Genomic DNA, 21,871 nt, shown 5'->3' on the forward strand with positions numbered 1-21,871 from the left:
CAACTGAAACAACCCGAGGCTATCACGATTTTCAGTATTCTGTAGCAGAAGCCAAAAGGGCCATTCAGAGTGGCTTTTGTCCCTGCCAAGGAGGAAGGTGGGGACAATGGGACTCAGGGAGTCCTCTGTGAACAGGTTGGTAACTGCTGCCTTCCCTCCCACGGGGATCCCCTCTGTGAAGCTGCCCCGCCTGGGAGATGGATCTCCGTGTGTCTTCTAGCTTGGAAGGAAAGACACATTCTCCTCTTGCTGTCACAAAGGTCTGTGACACGCTTTTGTTGAATTTGCCTCTGGCTTTAACCTCGCCTTTCCCGAGATGCACGCCCAAGCGGGGGAGCCCTGCTCAGCAGCCTGCATCCTGGGAAGGCACACTGGCTCAGTTTTGCTTCTCATCCTTCCCCTGGCTCACTGGCTGGTGCTGAAAAACGAGCACCAGAGCCCAAAATGCTAAGCGTAAGCTTTGGAGATGTGACGGCGTTTCCCAGCACCTGAAAACACCAATTGTCACCGCAATCCTGTGGTGAGGGCCAGCAGAGCTGTTGCTGAAAACCACCAGGAAAAAGGTCACTTTCTCACTGGGATGCTAGAGCTCAGGCCTGCATGGGGGGGAGGGGGGAGGGCGGGAAGGGGGATGAAAAGCTCAAGTTCCAGATAAAAGGAACTGCTTTTCCTGATGGACAAGGGGAGGAGGAGAGACTTGCAAGGAAAGGCACTCTGGCACGCCTTGACCTGACTGCCACCAGGAAAATGGTCCGTGAGAGAGGCTCACAGAAGATGGTCTGCTTACCGATTTTACTTCTCGCTTCATTTATATTTTCTCCCAGGGCCTTTGCTTCAGAAAATCTGGAGGAAAAAAAAAAAAGAAATGAGAATTTAACTTTTTCCTCTTCATCTTAAATTATGATTTAAAAATAATAGATTTCTGAGAGATCTCTAAAATATTATATATAATACTTTATTAAAAGACATAAAAGAAAATCTAAATAAATGAAATATACTAGGTTTAAAATAGAGATAAATTTTGTATTTATCACTGGTGTGAATTTTTACTCCTCTACCCAGCATAGAATTTTCATTCTCATATTCACTAATTTATGACTTTCAATTTCTAGTGTTTATGATGCAAGGGTACCAGAATAAAGCATGACTGTAAGCTTTCTGTACTATGTATGCTCTGCAGTGGTTCTCAACCTTTCTAATACAGCGACCTTTAATACAGTTCCTCATGTTATGGTGACCCCCAACCATAAAATTATTTTCGTTGCTACTTCATAACTCTAATTTTGCTACTGTTAATGAATCGTAATGTAAATATCTGTGCTTTCCGATGGTCTTAGGCTCTACAGCAGCGGTTCTCAACCTGTGGGTCGCGACCCACAGGTTGAGAACCACTAGCAGGGTCGCCTAAGACCATCGGAAAACTCTCCCCTGCTAAAACAGCGAATTGAGTGGATTGAACAGAGGCCATATAGCCTGCAGAGCTGAGAATATTTATTATCTGACCCTTGACAGAAGAAGTTTAGTGACTCCTGTTATAGATGATGTTAAATCACATTTTGAAAATTTAAAAGCAAGAAAAAAAATCTCTAATAATCCCCCACCTAGAAATAAGCACATTTTGAGATCTTTCCAGTCTTTTTTCTAGCCAGTGTTTTATAGAGTTAAGACTATGTTGTATACATGGTTCTGTGCTTTGATTTTTTTCCCTTAGCACTATAGCATGCCTTTCCCCATGTCTTTAGAAACGTCTCTGTTGTCTTTGATGGCTGTCTACTAGTCCACCAGGTGATTGTGCTGATGTTTGCTTAATGATTCCCTGTCGCCCAACAAATACTTATGAGACCCCCAGGGAGAGCTGGAGAGGTGGCGGAGGAAGGATAAGGCCTGTATGAAAAACTTGCAGCCCAGGACCTTACGAAATGTTAGTTGCTTTCTCATCTTCTCCTTTCTGCCATGAAATTTAAGAGGCAACTGAAAGTCTATGAAACAATACGTAATATATGGCTACAGTAAAGCCTTGTGCTACTGTGGGCAACACTGGCCCTGCCCTTAGAGGACCAGGGAGGGGCCTGTCCATCAGGAAAGCTCATGTACAAGGCAGGACTGACCTGGGTTTAATGGGTGCATAGGAGCTTTAAGAAACTTTTTATTATGGAAATTTCCAAATATGCAGAAAATAGAATAACAGAAGGAACACTCACATACCCACCAACATAGGCCATTAATTGTCAACATTTGGCCAGTTTGATTTTAATTATCTCCTTTCTCCCCATTCTCTCCTCACCTCTCAAATTTTTCTGCATCCCAGTAAGACCCACATTATTTCACACATAGCTGCTTAGTTGCAAGGTTTTTGTTAGAGGAAGTGGGGTGAGGAGAGCATTTCAGGCAGGGGAACAACATAAACGAAGGCCAGAGTGCTCTGTGCTTGATGAAAAGAAGTGTGAATTATGTCACTGCTATTTTCCGCGTCTGTCTCCTTGGCCTGCGACTGCAGACGGGAATTTCCAGGGAAGGGGACAACATTTTCCCTTCATGTTACGTTTCTTGGGACTCCACCCCTGGCTCCCTCACCGAGGGTATTCAGGCTCATCATAGACTATGCACGTCCTCTCTTGAGCGAGGGCCTGTCGCCTCCAGGAGAGGAGTGCAGTTCCTTCCGATGCCATTCAGACTGGATTTCATTTAACAAACATTCATGTGGCATGTAGGTCACTGTGCTGGGCTCCGTGGGCTCATACTGGCTGTGTCTGCCGGGCAGCATCATCTCTGGTTTGGTCCAGGCCATTCAGAGGTGAGGACTGTCTTCATGCTTTAGTTTCTGCCAAGTGGGGAGACTAGGACTGAACCATGGCCACCCTGTCCACGTCCAGTACCTAGGCTTTCATAGGATTTGACAATCCTTCGTTGCTCAATGAAAGATGCCTTGTCCTGCCAGTTCTGTGGAGTCTGGAAGCATAGAACAATGAAAATGCAAGAGCAAGGCTGAGGAGCTGCTGGAATTCATGTCAGCGCTGGAGGGCAGCAGGTGGAGACACAACAGCAGGAGCCTGCAGGGAGGACAGGCCACCAACGCGGCACTGCTCACAGAAGCCCGACGGGCCTGGGTGAGGCCCCCCACACTGCACCACCACCTTGGCAGTGTCCAGACTGCCCGGGGGGCACAGCAAAGGGGGGCGTTTAGTGCGGTGGTCCACGCTCTCCAAAGAGCCGCCCAGGACTGGCAGACACAGTGTTGGGTGGGGCCGCCTTGAGCAGTCCCAGCGCCAGGCTCAGAAGGGTTTGGTTTACCCACTGCAGAGGTGCGGGCTGAGGGCTGTCCGTCCTCATGAGACCGTTTCCCTTTACTCCGCAGCTGTCACCGCTCCAGGCCACCCCGCCCACGTGTGTTGCTGATCCCTGGTTGTCAAGACAAACTCTTTCCTAAGGAAGCCCAGCCCTGGGGGAGAAGAGGGAGAGTGTGAAGGGGACTGGGAGATGAGCAGGGAAAGGAGGCAAACTGAAGAGCTGAGAAGAGGGTGGCCCCGTCTGCCACATCCTTGTTCTTCCTGGCCCGCCCTGCCCCTCCATGCCCCCAGCCAGTCCCCTTCCTCCTGCCCGGAGCTGAATTCTGCTCATCCAGACTGTGCTAGGAGGAGCCCTCCACTGCCAACCTTCTAACAGACACACATTCCCATTAGTGACGTGCTCAGGGAGCCAACCTGCGACCAAGGTGGGGAACCTGTGCTGACCTTCCCCAGGGCTTGTGCATCCAGACAATAGATATCCCAAGCTGCTGCTCACTGCTGAGGAGGCGTGGCCCATTGGGGAGGTGTGGCCCCAGGGTGATAGCAGCTAAGGAGGCCACACCTGGCTCTGCTCCAGGGCAATGAGAACCACAGTTTCCTGAAGAGGCCGGGACTGCCCACTCTTTCCGTGAGAGGTGAACACTGACAAATCTCTGTGTGTATATAAAGTCTATTGGTTTATGATTAACATGCTATTTATTGATAAGAAGCACATTACACCAAAGTCTACTTACAAATACACAGTTTATTGATGATATGCAACATTGTTGGATTAGAGCGGGCAGGTGGGGTAATGAGTGCCAATTGCCCTGGATTCTGAACACACCCTGTTGCTGCCTGGGGCAAATGAAAGCGTAGCCTCGGTGCCAAAGTTTGCTGTGTACCAATCAATGTGTCTCTCTCACATGGGTGTTTCTCAGTCTCTCCCTCTCCCTTCCACTCTCTCTGGATTCCATCTCTTGGATGATTCTTTTTGAAGCTCCCATTCGATTTCAACCGTCACTTGTCCTGTGGAATACTGAGTGATGCATGAGTTGATCTTGCTGGTGTTGCACGTTGTTGGAGGATTTGCAGGAACTGGAGTATTTTTTATTAGAATTTGAGGTGGGGATGTTTCAGTCCAAATACACCCATCAGCGGTGAGGGAGGAAAATGCCCATCTGTGTGAGGACTTTTAGACCAAATTGGTCCCTGGAAGTGAACTTCATGATCTTGCCATACCATTCCGGGACGGCTCCTTGGTGATTGACATTTTCCAGTGTTGGTCTTGTGCTTGTCTGCTCAATACTGTTTGCTATTCTGTATCCTTCGTTGTAGGCAACTGGATTAGTTGTTTGTATTTTGCTTTCGCTTGTCGTCATTATGTTGTCTGAACTAGCACCAGTAGCAGGTGCTCCGTTTTTACCAAAAATCCTAACTCCAGCTTGAGGACATGTTGCTTCGTCTCCAATACGAGAAGCCATTGCAATGCCTGGTTGCATTTTGCGTGCTCTTCCGTTGACAAGTACTTTGTTTGCAGATGTCCATCCAACTGACGCGCTGTTGCTGGCAGCTGTTTCATGCACGACCTGCTGTCGCATGCAAGGACCAGGCGGCCAAGCGCGATATTGTGATGTTAGGTCGCCTTTGTTGCATTTTTAAAAACCAACTTGCTTACATTTCTGAATGAATAGCTGAATGTAATGTTGTTGTTTACAGCATTACATTCAGCTATTCATTCGGAAACATGCCATTCCACTGCTCATATGCGCACAACCAGAGCATTGACAGATTGATGAATCCTCTAATAGATCAATATCCATGGGCACTTGCTGCAACTGCTCAAAATAGTGTAAGCAAGCTGGTTTTTAACAATGCAACAAAGGCGACCTAGCATCACAATACTGCACTTGGCCGCCTGGTCCTTGCATGCGACAGCAGGTCGTGCATGAAACAGCTGCCAGCAACAGTGCGTCAGTTGGATGGACATCTGCAAACAAAGTACTTGTCAACGGAAGAGCATGCAAAATGCAACCAGGCATTGCAATGGCTTCTCGTATTGGAGACAAAGCAACATGTCCTCAAGCTGGAGTTAGGATTTTTGGTAAAAACGGAGCACCTGCTACTGGTGCTAGTTCAGACAACATGCAGACCTGCCGGTTGCATTTTCTCCGCTGTTGAGAGTTAGATATCCATGCTGTGGAACCATGAATACACCTGCTGGAAACGGAGGCAGTGTTCCTTCGAGTGCGTTCCCCGCTGTGGTACGGTAGCTGATAGTCCGAGTCCGCAAACACCTGGATTGTGCTTGTGAGATTATTAGCGATAGTCATTGTGTTGTCATGTGTCATGACTTCTTAGACTTGAACGTGGAAAAGCTAAAGTCAAGCCTTTTTGGTCCCCAGTTGTTATTGATGAGATGTTGCCAATCTTGAGGGGAAAAGTGGCCATGGAACCGATGGAAGTCCAGGTATCTCCACAGGTGCTGAATCCGTAGTACTGGGTGTCATTGTTTCCAGTCGCTCCAGAGTTGTTGATTTCCTTGTGCAGGTGGTTGTCGTAGGTTGGCAGGACCCAGGTACCGGTAGATTTTGTGATGACTCTCACCCACCCACGTGGAATCACAATGCCAGTTTCCCAAGGAAGCGCCCACTCCATCGGAACCCTGCATATTGTCGCCCATTGGGCTGCCAGCACCTGCAGCCATTGTACTAGATGCCAAATTTGAGGACACTACTGATCATCCACTCATATTTGTTTGCTGGGATTGAGTTCTGATCCCGGAGTCTTGGCTGTCTGCTCTGTTGTTGCTGTTTTCAAAGTTAGAGTCTTCGTCTAACAGTGGTGGAGACTGGATCTAAAGTCTTGGTCTTTTGTGTCCTTTTGTCAGTGTTTTCACTGGTGCCGTCTTGACTGGCTTTTATACCAGAGCAAAGGGTTCGGGAACCCGTTTTTTGGCCTGGAATAGCTTTTCCAAGGTTTCCACCTAGCGATGTTGTCGTCTGCGAGCTTCTTCTGAAACTCAGCACCTGCATGGTTGTATGTTAGACGTGGATTATCACAGCTGTTAAGGAGTTGATTATATGCCTTGTCATGCTCTTTGGCAACCATGTCTGCTCTATTAACCAGCTCTCCTTTACCTAGACCATTAAGTGGTCCAAGATATTTGTATCCAGGATCAACAGGCCCTCTGGTGTTTTCTTGTTTTTGTTGATTAGCTTTTGGCTCTGGAGGTCCTGCCTCAAGATGAAAAAAACTCAGCAAGTGCATGGCCAGCCTTTTCCAACCAATCTGGAGGATGAGCAACAAAAGACATGACTACTTGACTCATCAAAGTCAACATTAAGCTCATCACATGCAGTACAAGCAAATGGAGTATCCCACTGCAATTTATGAATCTGGCTAAGTTTTGTAGACAGTTTTTGAGTAAATCCATAATCTGATATAACTTTTGGAAAATACTGTTCACAATCTGATACACCATGAGTGAAACAAATATCCAATTTTTGATTCATCCTTTCCCAATTTTTACATGGAAACATCATTTGTGTCAAATTCAAATGTTGAGAACATTTAGAAACATACCGAGAGGAGAAATCCAACACTTCTGGCTCCCTTGATGTTTCAATCTCAAATGAAGTTTGAACGCGTTTTGACAGGCTTACATTCTCTGCAGAGGGGGCGGATCTTTTCTTAGCCTCCACCCTTTTAACATTAAACTCATGTGTGACATCACACTCATTGGCCTTTGCCCAGGCAAAGAACTCTTTGATCTCTGTTTTTGTGGTCTTCCCAAAGTCATGATCAAGTTGGCAGACAAGTTCAAATTTGAATATTTGATCTTCCAATGGCTGTTGATGTTCAAATGTTATTGAATTTCCATCCATGACAGCACACATGTTAGTATTTGAAGTCACAATCACTGGTGTCAGATCAGTCTGTTGAGAGGACTTGCACTTTTGGTCAATACAAACAGAATTTCCATCGAGAATGACCTTTGCAGACTCGACAACCTTGGCAGTCATTTTTCCTTCTTCCCACCAGATGATCATCTTGTTGATGCAATCATTGAATGGAAAGTTTTCATTGGTTCAATTAACACATCCATAAAATGGAGCAGCATGCGAGATGGCTTCTGCAATGTTTGTCTTTCCGGTCATTGTAGTAGGACCAAACAGCCAGATAGTGTTTGTTTTCCCAAACTTTTTTTTGACATCAGCCATACAGCACACTTCCAGCATATGCAGGATCGTATCCATTTAGTTCAAACATTTTGTATATCCGATTGGTCTTAATGTCATTTGACAGTTCATTACCGGCCAAATAATCACTGGCTGTTTTTGTCAGACTCATGATCTTACATGCATTCTCCAGTGCAGATTTAATCTGGCTCCTGGATATTCCAGTTGCATTGTAGCTCATAAGCTTCCTGGCTCTCTTGTTGTATCCATTGTTTTTCTGAGGTGATACTGAACCAGCCACAGAACAAGTCCCATATATTTTGACGTTGCTTTGCTCCTGTAGAAAGGATCAGATTCAGCTTTGTCTGGGTCAGTTTGTTGAGAATCTGAAGACTTGACTTGATTGTTGATGATCGGGAGAACAGTTAGTCATTTGTGTTCCTGCAAATTAAGAACAGCACCTTTATACTCTTCGATGGTAGCCCACGCCCATTTGAAACTCTGACTGGGTCTTTGGAAGAAGACATGTGGGAAAGTATTGTTGTCTCAAATACGATTGGCTCCGTTAAATTGGTCTTAGTAATTGCCATCCAGTCTGGAATTTGAGGCTCAATTGTCTGATAAAGCTGTCTTATCAACTTACTGTGAATTTGACTCAGGTAGTGTCCAACAACAATACTCTTCATATCATTCGTTTCAATTAGCATTATGTAGATGAAAAATTTTAGTTCCTTTTTCAAATTGTACAAAATAGAGCGGTTCAGATTTGACAGTCTTCTTCCACTCATTAACAAATTCCTGCTGAATTTTACCTGCAATCATTAGCTGTGGTTGCTCAATTTGATCCAAGTCCATATCAGAATCTGACAGCAGTTTCCATTCTCGGTTCATAATCCAATCCACAAATTTGTCATGTATTCCAGGAAGGTGAGAGTCCAAATCACTTGGAATGCAGATAATAACCTCATAAAGTGAGGCCACGGCTCAAGTGTCCATGAGCATATGATTACGAATGTCAGCACGGTGGTGTTTATATACTTGCATATTGACGTCATATTCTCGTTCTCACGGTGACTCTCGCGAGATGTGGGTGGACTTTGGTCAGTGTTCACATCTCACATAGAGAGGGGGAAATCCCGGCCTCTGAGTCAGGCTGGCTGGCTCGCTCACTCGGTGGCTAGCACCACAGAGGAGCCAATGTTCAAGGCCACAGCTTCCACGGGCCTCTGTGGTCATGCTCCCTGTCATGTCAGCGGGGGCAGTTTCTTTAGGTCAGTGGGGCAAATATGTCATTTGAAGGCAAGGGGCTCCTACGACATTTTCCCCAGTCTTTTTGTCTAGAGTGATGAACTTAATAGATTGATTATTTATAGAGTGAATATTTAATTTCTTCCCCATCAGAGAGGAAGAGAGAAGACTGGGCGGGTATCTATGTCATTGCCTTCTCTATAGACTTGTCTCTGACACAGTACCTCAGCTGCCTCTGCTATGTTGCAATGAGGACGGACCTTTCATTTCCTTTACACGTTTTAAATACCAATATTCTTCTCTTTCATCTCATTTCTGCCTCAGGATGGCTGCCTTCTCTTGTCTCCCGTTAAGAAGTCCCGACCCTGGCTCTCAGAAGCCCGTTGCTGTATTCTCCTACTTCTAGAGAGACACAGGATGGCCCAGCAGTTTTCTGGACTGCCAAGGTCTCCCAGAGTCAATTTCAAATTGTCATTCCCGGGCAAAAGAGTGCTTTTGAGTATCATTTTTGAGGCCAGCACTGTTTTAAAAACTGCAGGGAGGCCGAGAAGAGTCTAATCTGCTCTCTGCTCTCGGAGTTTATCATTCTAGTTCAGGAGACAGGTGTAAATATAAAAAGCAGGTGGAAAAATAATAAAGTTAAAAATGAAGTCTAAGGGGAACCAGGGAACTCCTATGTGTCATGGATGTTATTTCCAGATGATGCCATGAGATTTGTTGTGTTTAGGTTCTGTGTCTGAAGGATCCAGCTGAGTAAAGGGGCACTTTTCTTGGATTAGTTCACAGTAGCAAGGACTTCTTTCCTGCTGCAGTTAATCTCCTCGTTTATTTCTTCTTTTGCTATTTGCTGGTGCTCTGTGAGTGAGGGATTCCGTTTGTATGAAAGATCTGCCATGGAGGAGTTGGCTGTGTGGTGCCTGGGCACTGGTGCTTGCCGGCATGGGTTCCAGCCTCTCCTCACATCCTGCACTATGAGGATGAATGGGTCATACCTGAAATGCAGTGATTTACAATTGCAATTGTCTTTAAAAATCGGCCTAAGAACTGGCTCACAAGCTCTGATTCAGCGAGGCAAACCTCCTACTAACGTGCCGACATCTTGTTTCTCTTGTTCCAGGCAGGCTTTCCCCAGACTGGAGGCCAGAGCTGGGAGAAGTTAGAAACCCCCTGTGAAGGCAGCAAACGGTGCAGGTAAAAAGGGGAAGAGAACCCTTCTATCAAGTAACACAGATGTGTGTTCCATCAATCGTCCCCTCCTGCAACACTAAAGCAACTCTTACACTCTTGGGAACTGAGGGAATCACAAGGGATCCCTATATCTGGGCTTAGAACTAATTACCATGGGGTAGAGAGGCTGAGCTGGCCCAAGGCATGGTGTGGGGGCTATTAGTCCTGAGTCCCTCTTTAGTGGACTTGGCCAACATGGTGTCACAACACCAGAACCATTGAAGGACAGTTACTTGATATGAGAAGTAGGAATAAACAGGCAAGCCAGGCCACTAGGTCCTGGCTGCTGAGGACTATTAGAAAGGAGAGACTAGGCAGTCTGTCGAGTCAGGAAACAGTGATTTAATAGCATCCTGAGAAACTGGTGCATGTCTGTGTTGTGAGGTCTGGCCCGTCCTCCCAGAAACGTTTCACACGATGCTCCTGCCACTAGAGGGAATGGGAGCACCGTGTGGAATGGAGGGGATCAGGGGCCAGTTCCTAAAGTGAGGGTGGCATGGAGGCCACCCCTATTAGCACCTGTGGGCCTTATTTTGATGTCTGCTGTGGGAACACTGGTTCACAGCTCTGTGTTTTCATACACAAACATGTTCTCTTAGTCCCCTGCCTTAAGGAGTTATGAGCATGTCATATCTAACAATTGAATAGGCTCCATAACGCAAACAAAAGCTCCCATCCTGAGAAAGGGGTAGGTCTGAGGTTAAACTCCCCAGTACCAAATATTCCTTTAATGATGGTTATTACAGTAACATTAAGCAGATGTGACATTTAAAAAAAAATGTGGGCAGGTCTCCCAACTTTTCATTTGACTTGAAAAGACTGATTTACTGCTGGGAAAACCTCTTTTCAGAGGGAAGCTTTGCATGACTTTCATTGATTCCCTTGCCCGATGGCCTCAGGGACGATGGGCCACCAGCATCACCAGCCCATCCTGCGTGACTTAGATGTGTTTCAATCCAAAGCACATTTGTCACCCGGGTTGTGAGAACTCTACTGAGCTGGAGGTTAGTGAGCTCTGCATTAGGAGGCTTCCAAAGACCACCACATCCTTATCTCTGCCACCCCCACCCCAACTCACCCCCCACTGTACTCAAACTCAAGGGTACAAATCAGGATCAGGAAACAGGCCAATTCTAGAATCAGAAAGATGACGTAGCATGTTCTTCCCCAGCCAGTGGTTCTTAAGCTTGAGTGTGCGAGAGAATCACTTGGAACTGGTTTAGCCTGTGAAGTGTTGAGATCCACCTCAGAGGCTCCTCCTCTCAGGGTCTCTGGACACTGTCTAGGCAGTGGCTTTCAAACCTGGTGGCCTGCTAGAGCCTTTAAGCAAATGGATGTCAGGGCTCTATCTGAGTGAGAATAGGTGGGGAGGCCGGCCAAGGCCTTGGTCGCTTTTACAAGCTCCGTGGTCACTTTGATATGGAGCCAGGGGAATGAGGAACTGGCGGGAGCTATGACGTCTCAGGCAGGGACACGGCTAAGGGCTCTTTGGAAGTCGTTATTGGTAAAGCAGCATTCGTCTAGCTTGACATGCTTATCTTCAGACAACAAGGTATCCTGCTTCAACACGGCCACTGACTGCTAAAAATCCATGGCCCACGGCATGGAGAAGGACGGGGACCCCTGGATTCAGGTGCCAAAATTCGTGTGGCCAGGCGAATGTTCATTTTTGGAGGGAGAGGGCTGTCAGACTTCACTAGCTTCACTTCCTTTTCCCAACACTCATTATTTTATTCATTCATTCATTTATTCATTCATGTCCCAGAGTCTTGGTCCTGTTCTGCTCCCCCACACGGGTAACTGTTCTTATGGTTAAAGTACGCTAAACTGTATCTTTTCATTTGACTGTTTTTGTTTGTTTTGCATGCACATATTTATATTTTACATAAATTGTGTGTTCTTAGGGCTCCCTTGTTAGCATGTGTACATTAACCCACGGTTCCCACCTGCTGCATCGACCCCATGGCAGCCCTCCCGGTTCACCTCTCTACTTCCCCGGGATGGATGCCCAGGAGGTTTCCAATTCTCTCTGGCCACAAACAGCTGTTGTGGGCATCCTCATACATGTCTCCTTCTGAACCGTGAGAGATAACCCGGATGTGGAATTGCTGGGTCACGGGACTAAGAGGGCTGCAGGGTGCTCCAGTCGATTGCTCCTGGTTACACTCTGATCACCTTCACTGCGTTCCCAGTGATCTAAGATCCCCACCAAACCCCCCACCAAGTGGAAAAGCTGTCGGTTAATAGTGGAAGCTGCTCTCATGGCCATTGCTGTTCCTTCCTCTCTTCCCAGTCTGCCTTCTCTCCCCCTCCCGTGGCAGCTGTGCTAACCCTTCACCACCATCCTCCAGGCTCTTATTCTACATGGACTTGCACAGAGAAAGCAGCGGGTACGTTCAATTTTCTCCCTCCGCTTCTAAGTGTGTCAATGTCGGCCGCATCTTGCTTTGTTGTTCTGTTCAGGGCTCCTTCCCGGCTCAGCTGCCCTGACCTCAATCCCCTTCCGACCCCACTCCCCACTCCTGGAGCCCTTCTGTGGCTGTCTTTCCCACATTTCTCTCTCGTGCTTGTCATTGGTTTGCTTCTGCGGCCTAAGCTTTGGCTGATTCTCTCCCATTCTCAAACAGACTTCTCCTTAAGCTACCTCCCCTTTTTCTTTTTAAAATGTTTTTCATCCATCACCAGCTTTTTGCACACGTTGTTTGCTCTCTTTCTGCTTGCTTCGTCACTTCTGAAACCCCAACCCCTGGTCTTCTAGGGGCCGACTCTGCGCTTCCCAGCTCCGCCTGCCGATTTCTTGGTAGCACCTGCCACAGTGAGCACACGCTGCTTGCTGCTCCTGGGGCGGCCTCCCCTGGGCCTTCAGGACAGGACAGGATTTTCTCCTGGTTCTCCCGCATCTTCTCTCTCTGCCTCTTCTCAGCCCCACCACGGCCTCCTTTCCCTCGCCCTGTCCTTTGGAGCTTCCCCCTGCTTCCACCCTCTAGGACCTTCCACTGCCACGTGTTTTTCTGAGAGCGCGCATCCACTCCTCATGCATATGCCTCTCGATCCTGGATCTCACTGTAATTCAGCAGTAGTTTTGAGAACTTACTGTGTGCTAAGACCCAGTCACGTGTGACCTATACCTAGGCTAGAGCTCTAGACCCATACATCTGGCAGTCACTCTGTTTTCCACGGTTTGAGGATATGTGTCTGATTCATGGGTTATCTGAAACAAAGCGTAAGTTTATTCTAAAGGGCTCACAACACAGCTTTGCCCCACTGCACAGACGAAGCTGCTGGCTCAGCTTCCAGCCTGGAGAGCACACCCCGGGCCTGGGGTCACTGAGGGGCGTCCTTTCACTTGCTTTGACTGAGGAGTGCAGGGCCACCCTCCAGGACAGCAGGGCCTGGAGTTCTAAGACTATAACTTAGTCCTTAGATATTTCCCTGCCTTTGGAACAGGAAGGTATTGATATAGTGACAAGCTGATGAGAATGGATGTGCAATGTGAGACTTGCAGAGGAAGTTAGTGCTACCAATAACAGTCCCTGACGTAGGTAACCGGCTGTCCTGGGCGGGTGAGGCCTACACGCCTGGAGAATCGTACCAGGTGGACGCGATTCACTGTGAAACTGAGTGACTGCCGTGCCTTCCTTTCAGGAGCTGGGTTGGGCAGCTTAGGGAGGACAAGAGTGAGCTTCCTCCCGCTGGCCCGGCTCAGCCTTGCAGGGCCCGCGGCTCCCTGAGCCGGCCTTACCTCTGCTTCAGAATCTGTTTGTTGTCTTCGATGGTCACGCTGTCAGCGTGGTCCCTCTTGAAGATTTCAAAGGCCTCCTGGCGTCCTAATGACATTTCCTCTCTCATCCCTGTTGGAGACACAGGGAAACGGCCTCAGTCACAGCATCAGGATCCCATTAATTTCATTGTCACTCTAGTCCGACCACAAAGGCGGCCCCGGCTCCGAGAGGCCCACAGCAAGAGGCTCTCAACCAGACAGGTGGCCCCAGGCTCCTCCAGCGGCCGCCCACCAGGGAGCCGTCACAGCCACACCCGCTGCACCCCGCTGGCTGGGCCGTGCATCCATGTGACTGTGGGGGGTGGGGTTTGGAATGTCTGGTCAAAGGAAATGAAAACCAGAGTGCCAAGCCCTCGATTGCCAAGAACATCTGCAAATACACTTTCTGCCATCATTCAGTGCCATATTTCTCCCTGTTTTCCTGTTACTCCCCACTTGGGTTTTCTGTTAAATTTCATCCTGAATTTCCAGGCATTTAGTTAAAAGAAGTATAATTCAGACCGAAAGATTTAGAATCTAGAAAATTCTGCTGTCTTCAGATCCCGGCCTGTCCTTGTTTCCTGTGGCTAATGAGGGGCCCCTGATCTTCCTCAGAACTTAAGTTCTCCGTGCAAGACCCATGAGCAGACAGTGGTGCAGGGAGGCCCTGACTCATGTCTAACTTCAGCATCCTGTGTCACTGTTGCCCCTGCAGACTCATCCTCCCTGCTGGGGTGCTCAGGGGCCTGATTATGAAAGCCAGATTCAGAAGGACCAGCGCCCTTGGAGTAGCAGTTGGCATCTCTTCCCATGCCTCCCAGGGTGAGGGTCCATGCAGGTGTGTGCCTGGGACTCTCAGTAAGAGCTGAATTCACAGCTGGATTTTGGATGAATCTACAATCATTTTTTTATGCCTCTGCCCTTCGTTCCTTTTTCCATGTTTTTATCCCTTTAATCCCACTTATCTTTGCAGCCCTGGCTGTGTTACCACCTCCATGAAGCTCCCCAAGGCCCAGAAGGACAAATCTTTCCTCCATCACAGACCCATCGATGCCTCTGAAACACGCACAGCCACAGACGCTGTCACTTCACATGATGGTTCTTTCTGGTGAAATGCAAGTTTCTCCGGAGATGGAGAGAATATTTTTTGGTGAATCCTTGGTGCCTTGTTCAATGACTAGCGTTTAGAATGTGCTCAACATATGTCTGTTAAGTGAGTCAGGCCCAGATTGAACTGGGAGTGATGATGAGCCTTGCTTGTTGCCATAGGAACAGGGTCCAGGGCTCCAGGGGTTCACTCTGAGGCCTAGGGTACCAGAGATGCATTCATATGGGCCACAGACCACATCTCCTGCCTGCAAACACCCAGCTTCAGGGTGGGGAACTGGACCAGCCCATCTGACACCAATTTCATGATTTCTGTTGATAAAAATAGCACCATGGAGAATGTCTGAATGGTGAGGCACACAAAGACACCCCACCCTTTCCATCGAAGTGAAGGGGCACAGCTCAGTTCCGTCTGCACATCTGCCCTGCACACTCCAGAATCGGGGCGTGGTCTGGGGACGGGTTTATGAGAGACTCGGAAAGAGAAGCCCTGATGCATAAGCGACATTAACCAGGGGGCACTTTGCTTCCACCAGGAGCCGAGGGACTCACTCCATACCTCTCCCCTGCCCCCGGTTTGTGCTCATTCTAACAATGTATGTTTGCCTTTCACTGCCTAATAAGATAACAGCAGGAGGTGGAAGGAATGGGTCTCTCTGGGATAGAGGGGGATGGGGGAAGCTGCATAGAGGCCACATTGGAGCCTGCTGGTGGGATCCCAAAGTGCCGCCCACAGAGGAGGAGAGCAGGCTTCCTGGGCAGTGGGAACAGAAACAACATGGGGTACACAGAAAAGACAATCCAGGAAGGTTGGTTGGGATCATTTATCAGAAAATCTGTAAGGTCTTGCTAAGAAATCTGGGCCAGTTTGATATCATATTCCCTCCACCCCCTGTTGTTATTTTATTATATAAAAGTATAAATCAGCACTTTTCAAAGATTTTTTAAAGTTTAGTAAAGCACACATTATGGGGAAGTTGCATGGGAAGTGATTGCTACTTTGAGTGAGCTAAGAGCACTGGGTCCTGCAGTGCTATAGGCTTATCGTCAGGAGCAAGGTATTGCTTTTCCTCTTGTTGGAATGGAGAAATACTCTGGAATTGAGTTCTCTGAGGGTAGTGACCTCAGGTGGATGAGCATTAGTATGATGGCCATCATCCTGGCAGTCAGCATCCTAAGTGTCTGCTTAGAGAGGCCAAAGTGAGGGGGCTCATGATACCCATTGCCTGAAGGCAAAGAGGCAAAGCAAGGCCTGGAAGCAGAGAGAGACTTCACTGCTGCCTCATGGAAGGGAGACCGAGAGTCCGCAGAGACGGCAATAATGGGAAGGACTCCCCAGGCAGCTGTAGTGTGAGACCCCAGGCTCTATCCCAGCTCTACTCTTGTCCATTCCAATTATGCTCATTTAGAGCTCTAGTCCTTTTGGGTTGTACTAATGGACCACTTCCCACTCCAATTTGGGGTCACCTGAAAAGTTAATGAACCCCTTTTTATTTGCTGACAAGATGTCTCCAGCTCGCTTTCCCTCTCAGGATTCCCTTTCTCAGATGACAAGCTCTCGCACACATGGTATGCAGCAGAAAGGGCGGGGCAGTGGAGCACAGGAGTGACCACAGCCTACCTTGCTACTGAGATAATGAGCATGCCTCTCACTTTAAATCAAAAGCTAGAAGTGATTAAGTTTATTGAGGAAGGTATGTTGGAAGCCAAGATAGGCCCAAATCTCGGCCTTTTGGGCCAAACAGTTAGCCAAGTTGTGAATGCAAAGGAAAAGTTCTTGAAGGAAACTAAAAGTGCTGCTCCAGTGAACACACGAATGATAAGAAAGTGAAACAGCCTGACATCTGATATGGAGAACGTCTTAGTGGCCTGGGGAGATGATAAACCAGCCAAATATTCCAATAAGTCAGTGATGGGCAACCTTTTGAGCTTGGTGTGTCAAACTTCGCCAAAAAACTGAGCATAACTCGGGTAGTGTGTCACTTTGAGAAAAAAACATTATTTCGCAAATGTTTCATCCTCAGGAGCAGCAAATGTTTCATCCTCAGGAGCAGCAAATGTTTCATCCTCGGCATGCGGCCGCCTCAGCGGCCGCGTGTTATCAGAAATGGCTACGCGTGTCAGTGCTGACACGCGTGTCATAGCTCGCCATCACTGCAATAAGCCAAAGCCTAATCCAGAAAACAAGGCCCCAACTCTCAATTCTTTGAGGGTCAAGAGAGGTGAAGCAGCTGCAGAAGAAAAGTCTGAAGCTGGCAGAGGTTGGTTTAAGGACAGAGCCATCTCCATAATATAAAAGGGCAAGGAGGAGCAGCAAGTGCTGATGTAGAAGCTGCAGCAAGCCATCCAGAAGATCTGGCTGAGATGATTAATGAAGTGGCTACACTAAACCACAGGTTTCTAATGTAGATTAAACAGCCTCATATTGGAAGATGATGCCATCCAGGACTTTCATAGCCAGAGAGAGGTCAATGCCTGCCATCAAAGCTTCAAAGGACAGGCTGACTCACTTGTTAGGGGCTAATGCAGCTGGTGACTTTAAATTGAAGTCAATGCTCATTTACCATTCTGAAAATCCTATGCTAAGTCTACTCTGCCTGTGCTCTATAGATGGCACAACAAAGCCTGATGATAGCACATCTGTTTACAACATGGTTTACTAAATATTTTAAGCCCATTGTTGAGACCTAGTACTCAGAAAAAAAGATCCCTTTTAAAATATTATGGCTAGTTGACAATGCATTTGGTTACACCAAAGGTCTGATGGAGATGTACAGCAAGATTGATATTGTTTTTATACCTGTTAACACAACTTCCACTTTATAGCCTATGGATCAAAGAGTAATTTTGACTTTCAAATCTTCTTGCTTAAGAAATACATTTCGTACGGCTACAGCTGCCACAGATAGTGATTCCTCTGATGGGTCTGGGCAAAGTAAATGGAAAACCTTCTGGAAAAGATTCACCACTCATGATGCCATAATGAGCATTTATGATTCATGGGGAAAGGCCAAAATATCAATATTAACAGGAGTTTGGAAGAAGTTGACTCCAATCCTCATGGATGACTTTAAGGGGTTCAACACTTCAGTGGAGTAAGTAGCTGCAGATGTGGTGGAAACAGCAGGAGAACTAGGATTAGAAGTGGAGCCTGAAGATGTGACTGAGTTGCTACAGCTCGCATGACAAGACTTGAACAGAGGAGCTGCTTTTTGTGAATGAGCAAAGAAAGAGGTTTCTTGAGATGTAATCTATTCTTGGTGAAGATGCTGTGAAGATTGTTGAAATGACAACAACATTTTAGAATATTACATAACTTAGTTGAAAAAGCAGTGGCAGGGTTTGAGATGATTGTCTCCAATTTTGAAAAAAAAAAGTTGTACTGCAGGGTAAAATGCTGTCAAACAGCATCACATGCTACAGAGAAATCGTTCATGAAAGGAAGAGTCAATCAATGGGGCAAACTTCATTATTGTCTCATTTTAAGAAATTGCCAGCCCCCCCCACCCAACCTTCATCAACCACCACCCTGATCAGCAGCAGCCATCAATGCTGAGGCAAGATGCTCCACCACAAGAAGATTATGACTCCCTGAAGACTCAGATGATTAGCATTTTTATCAATAAAGTATTTTTAAATTAAGGTATGTACATTGTTTTTTTTTTGACATAATGCTATTGCACACAATGGACTACAGCACAATGCAAGCATAACTTTTATATACACTGGGAAACCAAACACATTCATGTGACTCACTTTATTGTGATACTTGCTTTATTGCGGTGATCTGGAACCAAGCCTGCAATGCCTCCAAGCTATGCCTGTGTTACCTTAGTTAAACTTCTCCATGATCCATTGTTATAATTTCACTGTACAGATGAGGAAACAGATTCAGTAAAGAAATGGGTCTAGAGTATGGTGACCAGATCGTCCTGCTTTTGGCGGGACAGTCCCGATTTTTAACAATTTGTCCCGCGTCCCACGGCGTTTTAAAAAAGTCCCTATTAACGCCATGGGACGCGGGACAAATTGTTAAAAATCGGTTTTGTCCTGCCAAAAGCAGGACGATCTGGTCACCTTAGTCTAGAGGTAAAATTTTCCCAGCTTTTAGAGACAGGCTAGTTCTGCTCTTTGATCAGTTTTTCCAGGGATAGCATGCCTGATAGAGGAGAGCAGGTGGTAGACCTCCAGATAACCTGGTAGTAGTTGATCTACCCATAAAACTATGCTCTTATGAGTGCTCATCTTGTCTAAAGCTTTGAGCTTTCTTTATTGTATTACAGGGAAAACAGAACCATGAATTTGGTTTACTGTTTGCATAGTTTATTTCCTTTATTAATATGTTCTAAAATTATTTCTAGAATTTGTAAACTCCATGAGGGCAGGGTTGTGTGTGTGTGTTTTTTTTTTTTGTCAGTTTTGTCTGCTGCAATATTTCTAGCACCTGGGTGATCCCTGGCACATAGGAAGAACTTAATCAAATGTCTTTTTAATGGATGTTTTGGAGGCTTAATGCTTTTCTTTGTGATATAGCATATTATGACTTTATGGGGGAGGAGACGCTGTTTCCATGGCTTACCCTCCCTCCACCCTCATGCTCCTGGGTAGGTTCACCCTTCATCTAGTGTGATTTTAGAAGTGTAACACCATCTTCCCCCCCGCTACGTGTCACCATGCTTCAGAGCCCACCATTAGAGACGGATTCTAATACCAAGAAGCTTTCATAAAAATGCCAATATTCTTGAAGGTATCACTGTTTTAGGACCAGCAAAGAAAAATTGCATAATTTGTTGACAATTTGCTAACAGGTCCTGCAAAGATGAGAGGTTGGTGTCAGAATCAGGGGGATATGAGTTTGCAAGAGAAGATAAATTGCACCTTGGTCCCCACTTTGTTTCGTCTGATGGACTCAGCTGCTCAGGAAGTGTACACCTAAGGAGATCTGGCTTCCCATTTCTAGCTCTTAGCTGTTTCCTTTTAGTGAATTTCAATCATAGGTCCCAGTGTTGAATCCCAGAAAATATGGATGACTCAGAGAAGCCCGCTGGCTTGCTGAGTCACGGGGCTGTTTAAAACCTAAAGGGGAGCAAATAAAAGCATCACAGGATCGCATAAAATTTCAAACAAAACAAAGTAAAACCAAAACCAAAACAAAACAAAACAACAAAAAAAACCCCCAAACCCCTAAAGGAGAGGAGTTTCTCAGTCTAAGTCTCCCAAACACGACATTGCAATTGCAGTTGTGAATTGGATGGAAAACATTTCCAAGTCCTAAAGGAGCCACCTCTTCCGGATTTTGATACCTATGAGGAGTGCTCAGGTAGAAATGACCGTCAAAATTAGCCTCGAGTTGGGTTTCTGAAAATGTTGGGCATCCCAAGTTCTTAGGCCCTGGTGCCTTGTGCATTTCTTAATGCTCACGTGGTTGCCATCCTGAAATTTGGTTCCTTACTTTTGGAAGCCCTCCCCACTCCCAAAGCAGGGTCCCATGGAAACCAAATGGAAAGGGAAAACAGCGGAAGTGCCGAGTCTATGCTGCTGCCTTTGGGCTTGCTGTCTGATTTCCTTTAGTCTGGGCACGTGGGCCAGAACTCATTTTCCTGGCTGCTCGCAAACAACCTACTGCTGCTGCAGCTATTGCTTAAAAATGGACGAAAGTAAAAGAATGGAGAGTTGTGTTGTTCATGCTGAAAAATGATTGCCTGGTTAGAGCCAAAAATGTGTTTTCCTTGGAAAAGACATTTATTCATGTTGGTGCCTCTGAGTGAAGGAGGAAGGGGAGAAAAGAAGAGCAAGAGGGAATGAAGGAAAGTGAGAGATGGGGTAGGTTCCTAAGGGAGAGGGGGTTTGGGAGACACTGTGTGGGGAAGCATGGGACTTGGTTGGCGTGTCTGTAAGGAGGATTCTCTGAAAGGTCGGGGGCCTCTGAGGGGGCCTTGCTGAAGGTGGCAGCCCCTACCTTGACTTTTCCAAACAAGTCCGATCCCCTGGGGCCGTGGTTGGCAAACTGAGGCTTGCGAGCCACATTCAGCTCTTTGGCCCCTTGAGTGTGGCTCTTCCACAAAATACCAGGGCCTGGGTGAGTCCATTTTGAAGAAGTGGCGTTAGAAGAAGTTTAAGTTTAAAAAATTTGGCTCTCAAAAGAAATTTCAATCGTTGTACTGTTGATATTTGGCTCTGTTGACTAATGAGTTTGCTGACCACTGCCCTGGGGTGTTTTGCTGGAATCTCTATGTTTAGTCTTTAAAGACCTGACCTTGTAGAAGCATATACTTTCTCAAGAATACTTACCCTGCTGTTTGTATCTAAAGGTTAATTTAAGTTCAAACTGTTGTTACAATAAAAAGCCAATGAGGCAGGCAATCAGGGCTGCTTTTACTACTAAAGTAAAACAGTCCCTTAGCCTCTCTTTCACAGAAACCTGTGTCAGAGCAATCTGTTCATCAGTCGCTCAGGGTCTGCTGGTCAGTCCTGGCAACACTGTTTGGGGACACTCGGGGCTGATGCTGGAAGGAAGCTGGATGTGTGTGTGTGTGTGTGTGTGTGTGTGTGTGTCGGGGGCGAGGGGGGTTGTGATTACACTATCTGTGGCTTGGTATTGGAAGCTTCCAAACTGCAGGTAAGGGAATGATATGCATGTCTACAATCCACATTACAAGGACGTACATATAGTTATGAGAAGCAGCAGGAGGGGGGGGGGGAGTGTGTTTTCGTAGCTGATATAAAGTTCCATAGGCACTGAGAATTCTCTGTAAATGTTGAGTTAGGTGAAATACCAAAAATATCCTCACATATAGTTAGAAGAGAAGTCCTTTCTTTAGTGTGTGGAGAGGTTAGAATGAATGGACCAATGGGAGGGAGGAGTCAAGAATTTAGATGAGAGGGAGGGATAATCTATCAAGGCAAATGAAACAGGTCAGGAGGGCTTGAGAACTAAAGGAAAGGTCAGTGGGCCAGCACTCGTGGGAATGAGCCGGGAACAAGGATATCCCACAGGAAGTGATGGCTACAGCCAGAAACTGGGGTGAAGGACAAGCCAGCAGCTTCAAGCATGGAGAGCAAAGGGTCCATCGATTCAGAAT

General features: G+C 46.7%; 1 protein-coding gene across 1 annotated transcript in view; it reads right to left on the reverse strand.

Annotated features, from left to right (window-relative positions):
- The window catches only part of KIF6 (kinesin family member 6), a 389,490-nt gene that overhangs the window by 67,199 nt on the left and 300,420 nt on the right, over positions 1–21,871 (reverse strand). Inside the window, exons 14-15 of the mRNA XM_028161152.2 lie at positions 13,665–13,773; positions 788–843 (exon numbers count right to left, since the gene is read on the reverse strand). Coding sequence (XP_028016953.2) covers positions 788–843; positions 13,665–13,773 — 165 coding nt within the window. The remainder of the gene's footprint in view (positions 1–787; positions 844–13,664; positions 13,774–21,871) is intronic.

Source organism: Eptesicus fuscus, chromosome 10 (assembly GCF_027574615.1).
Source record: "Eptesicus fuscus isolate TK198812 chromosome 10, DD_ASM_mEF_20220401, whole genome shotgun sequence".
NCBI classification, from domain to species: domain Eukaryota; kingdom Metazoa; phylum Chordata; class Mammalia; order Chiroptera; family Vespertilionidae; genus Eptesicus; species Eptesicus fuscus.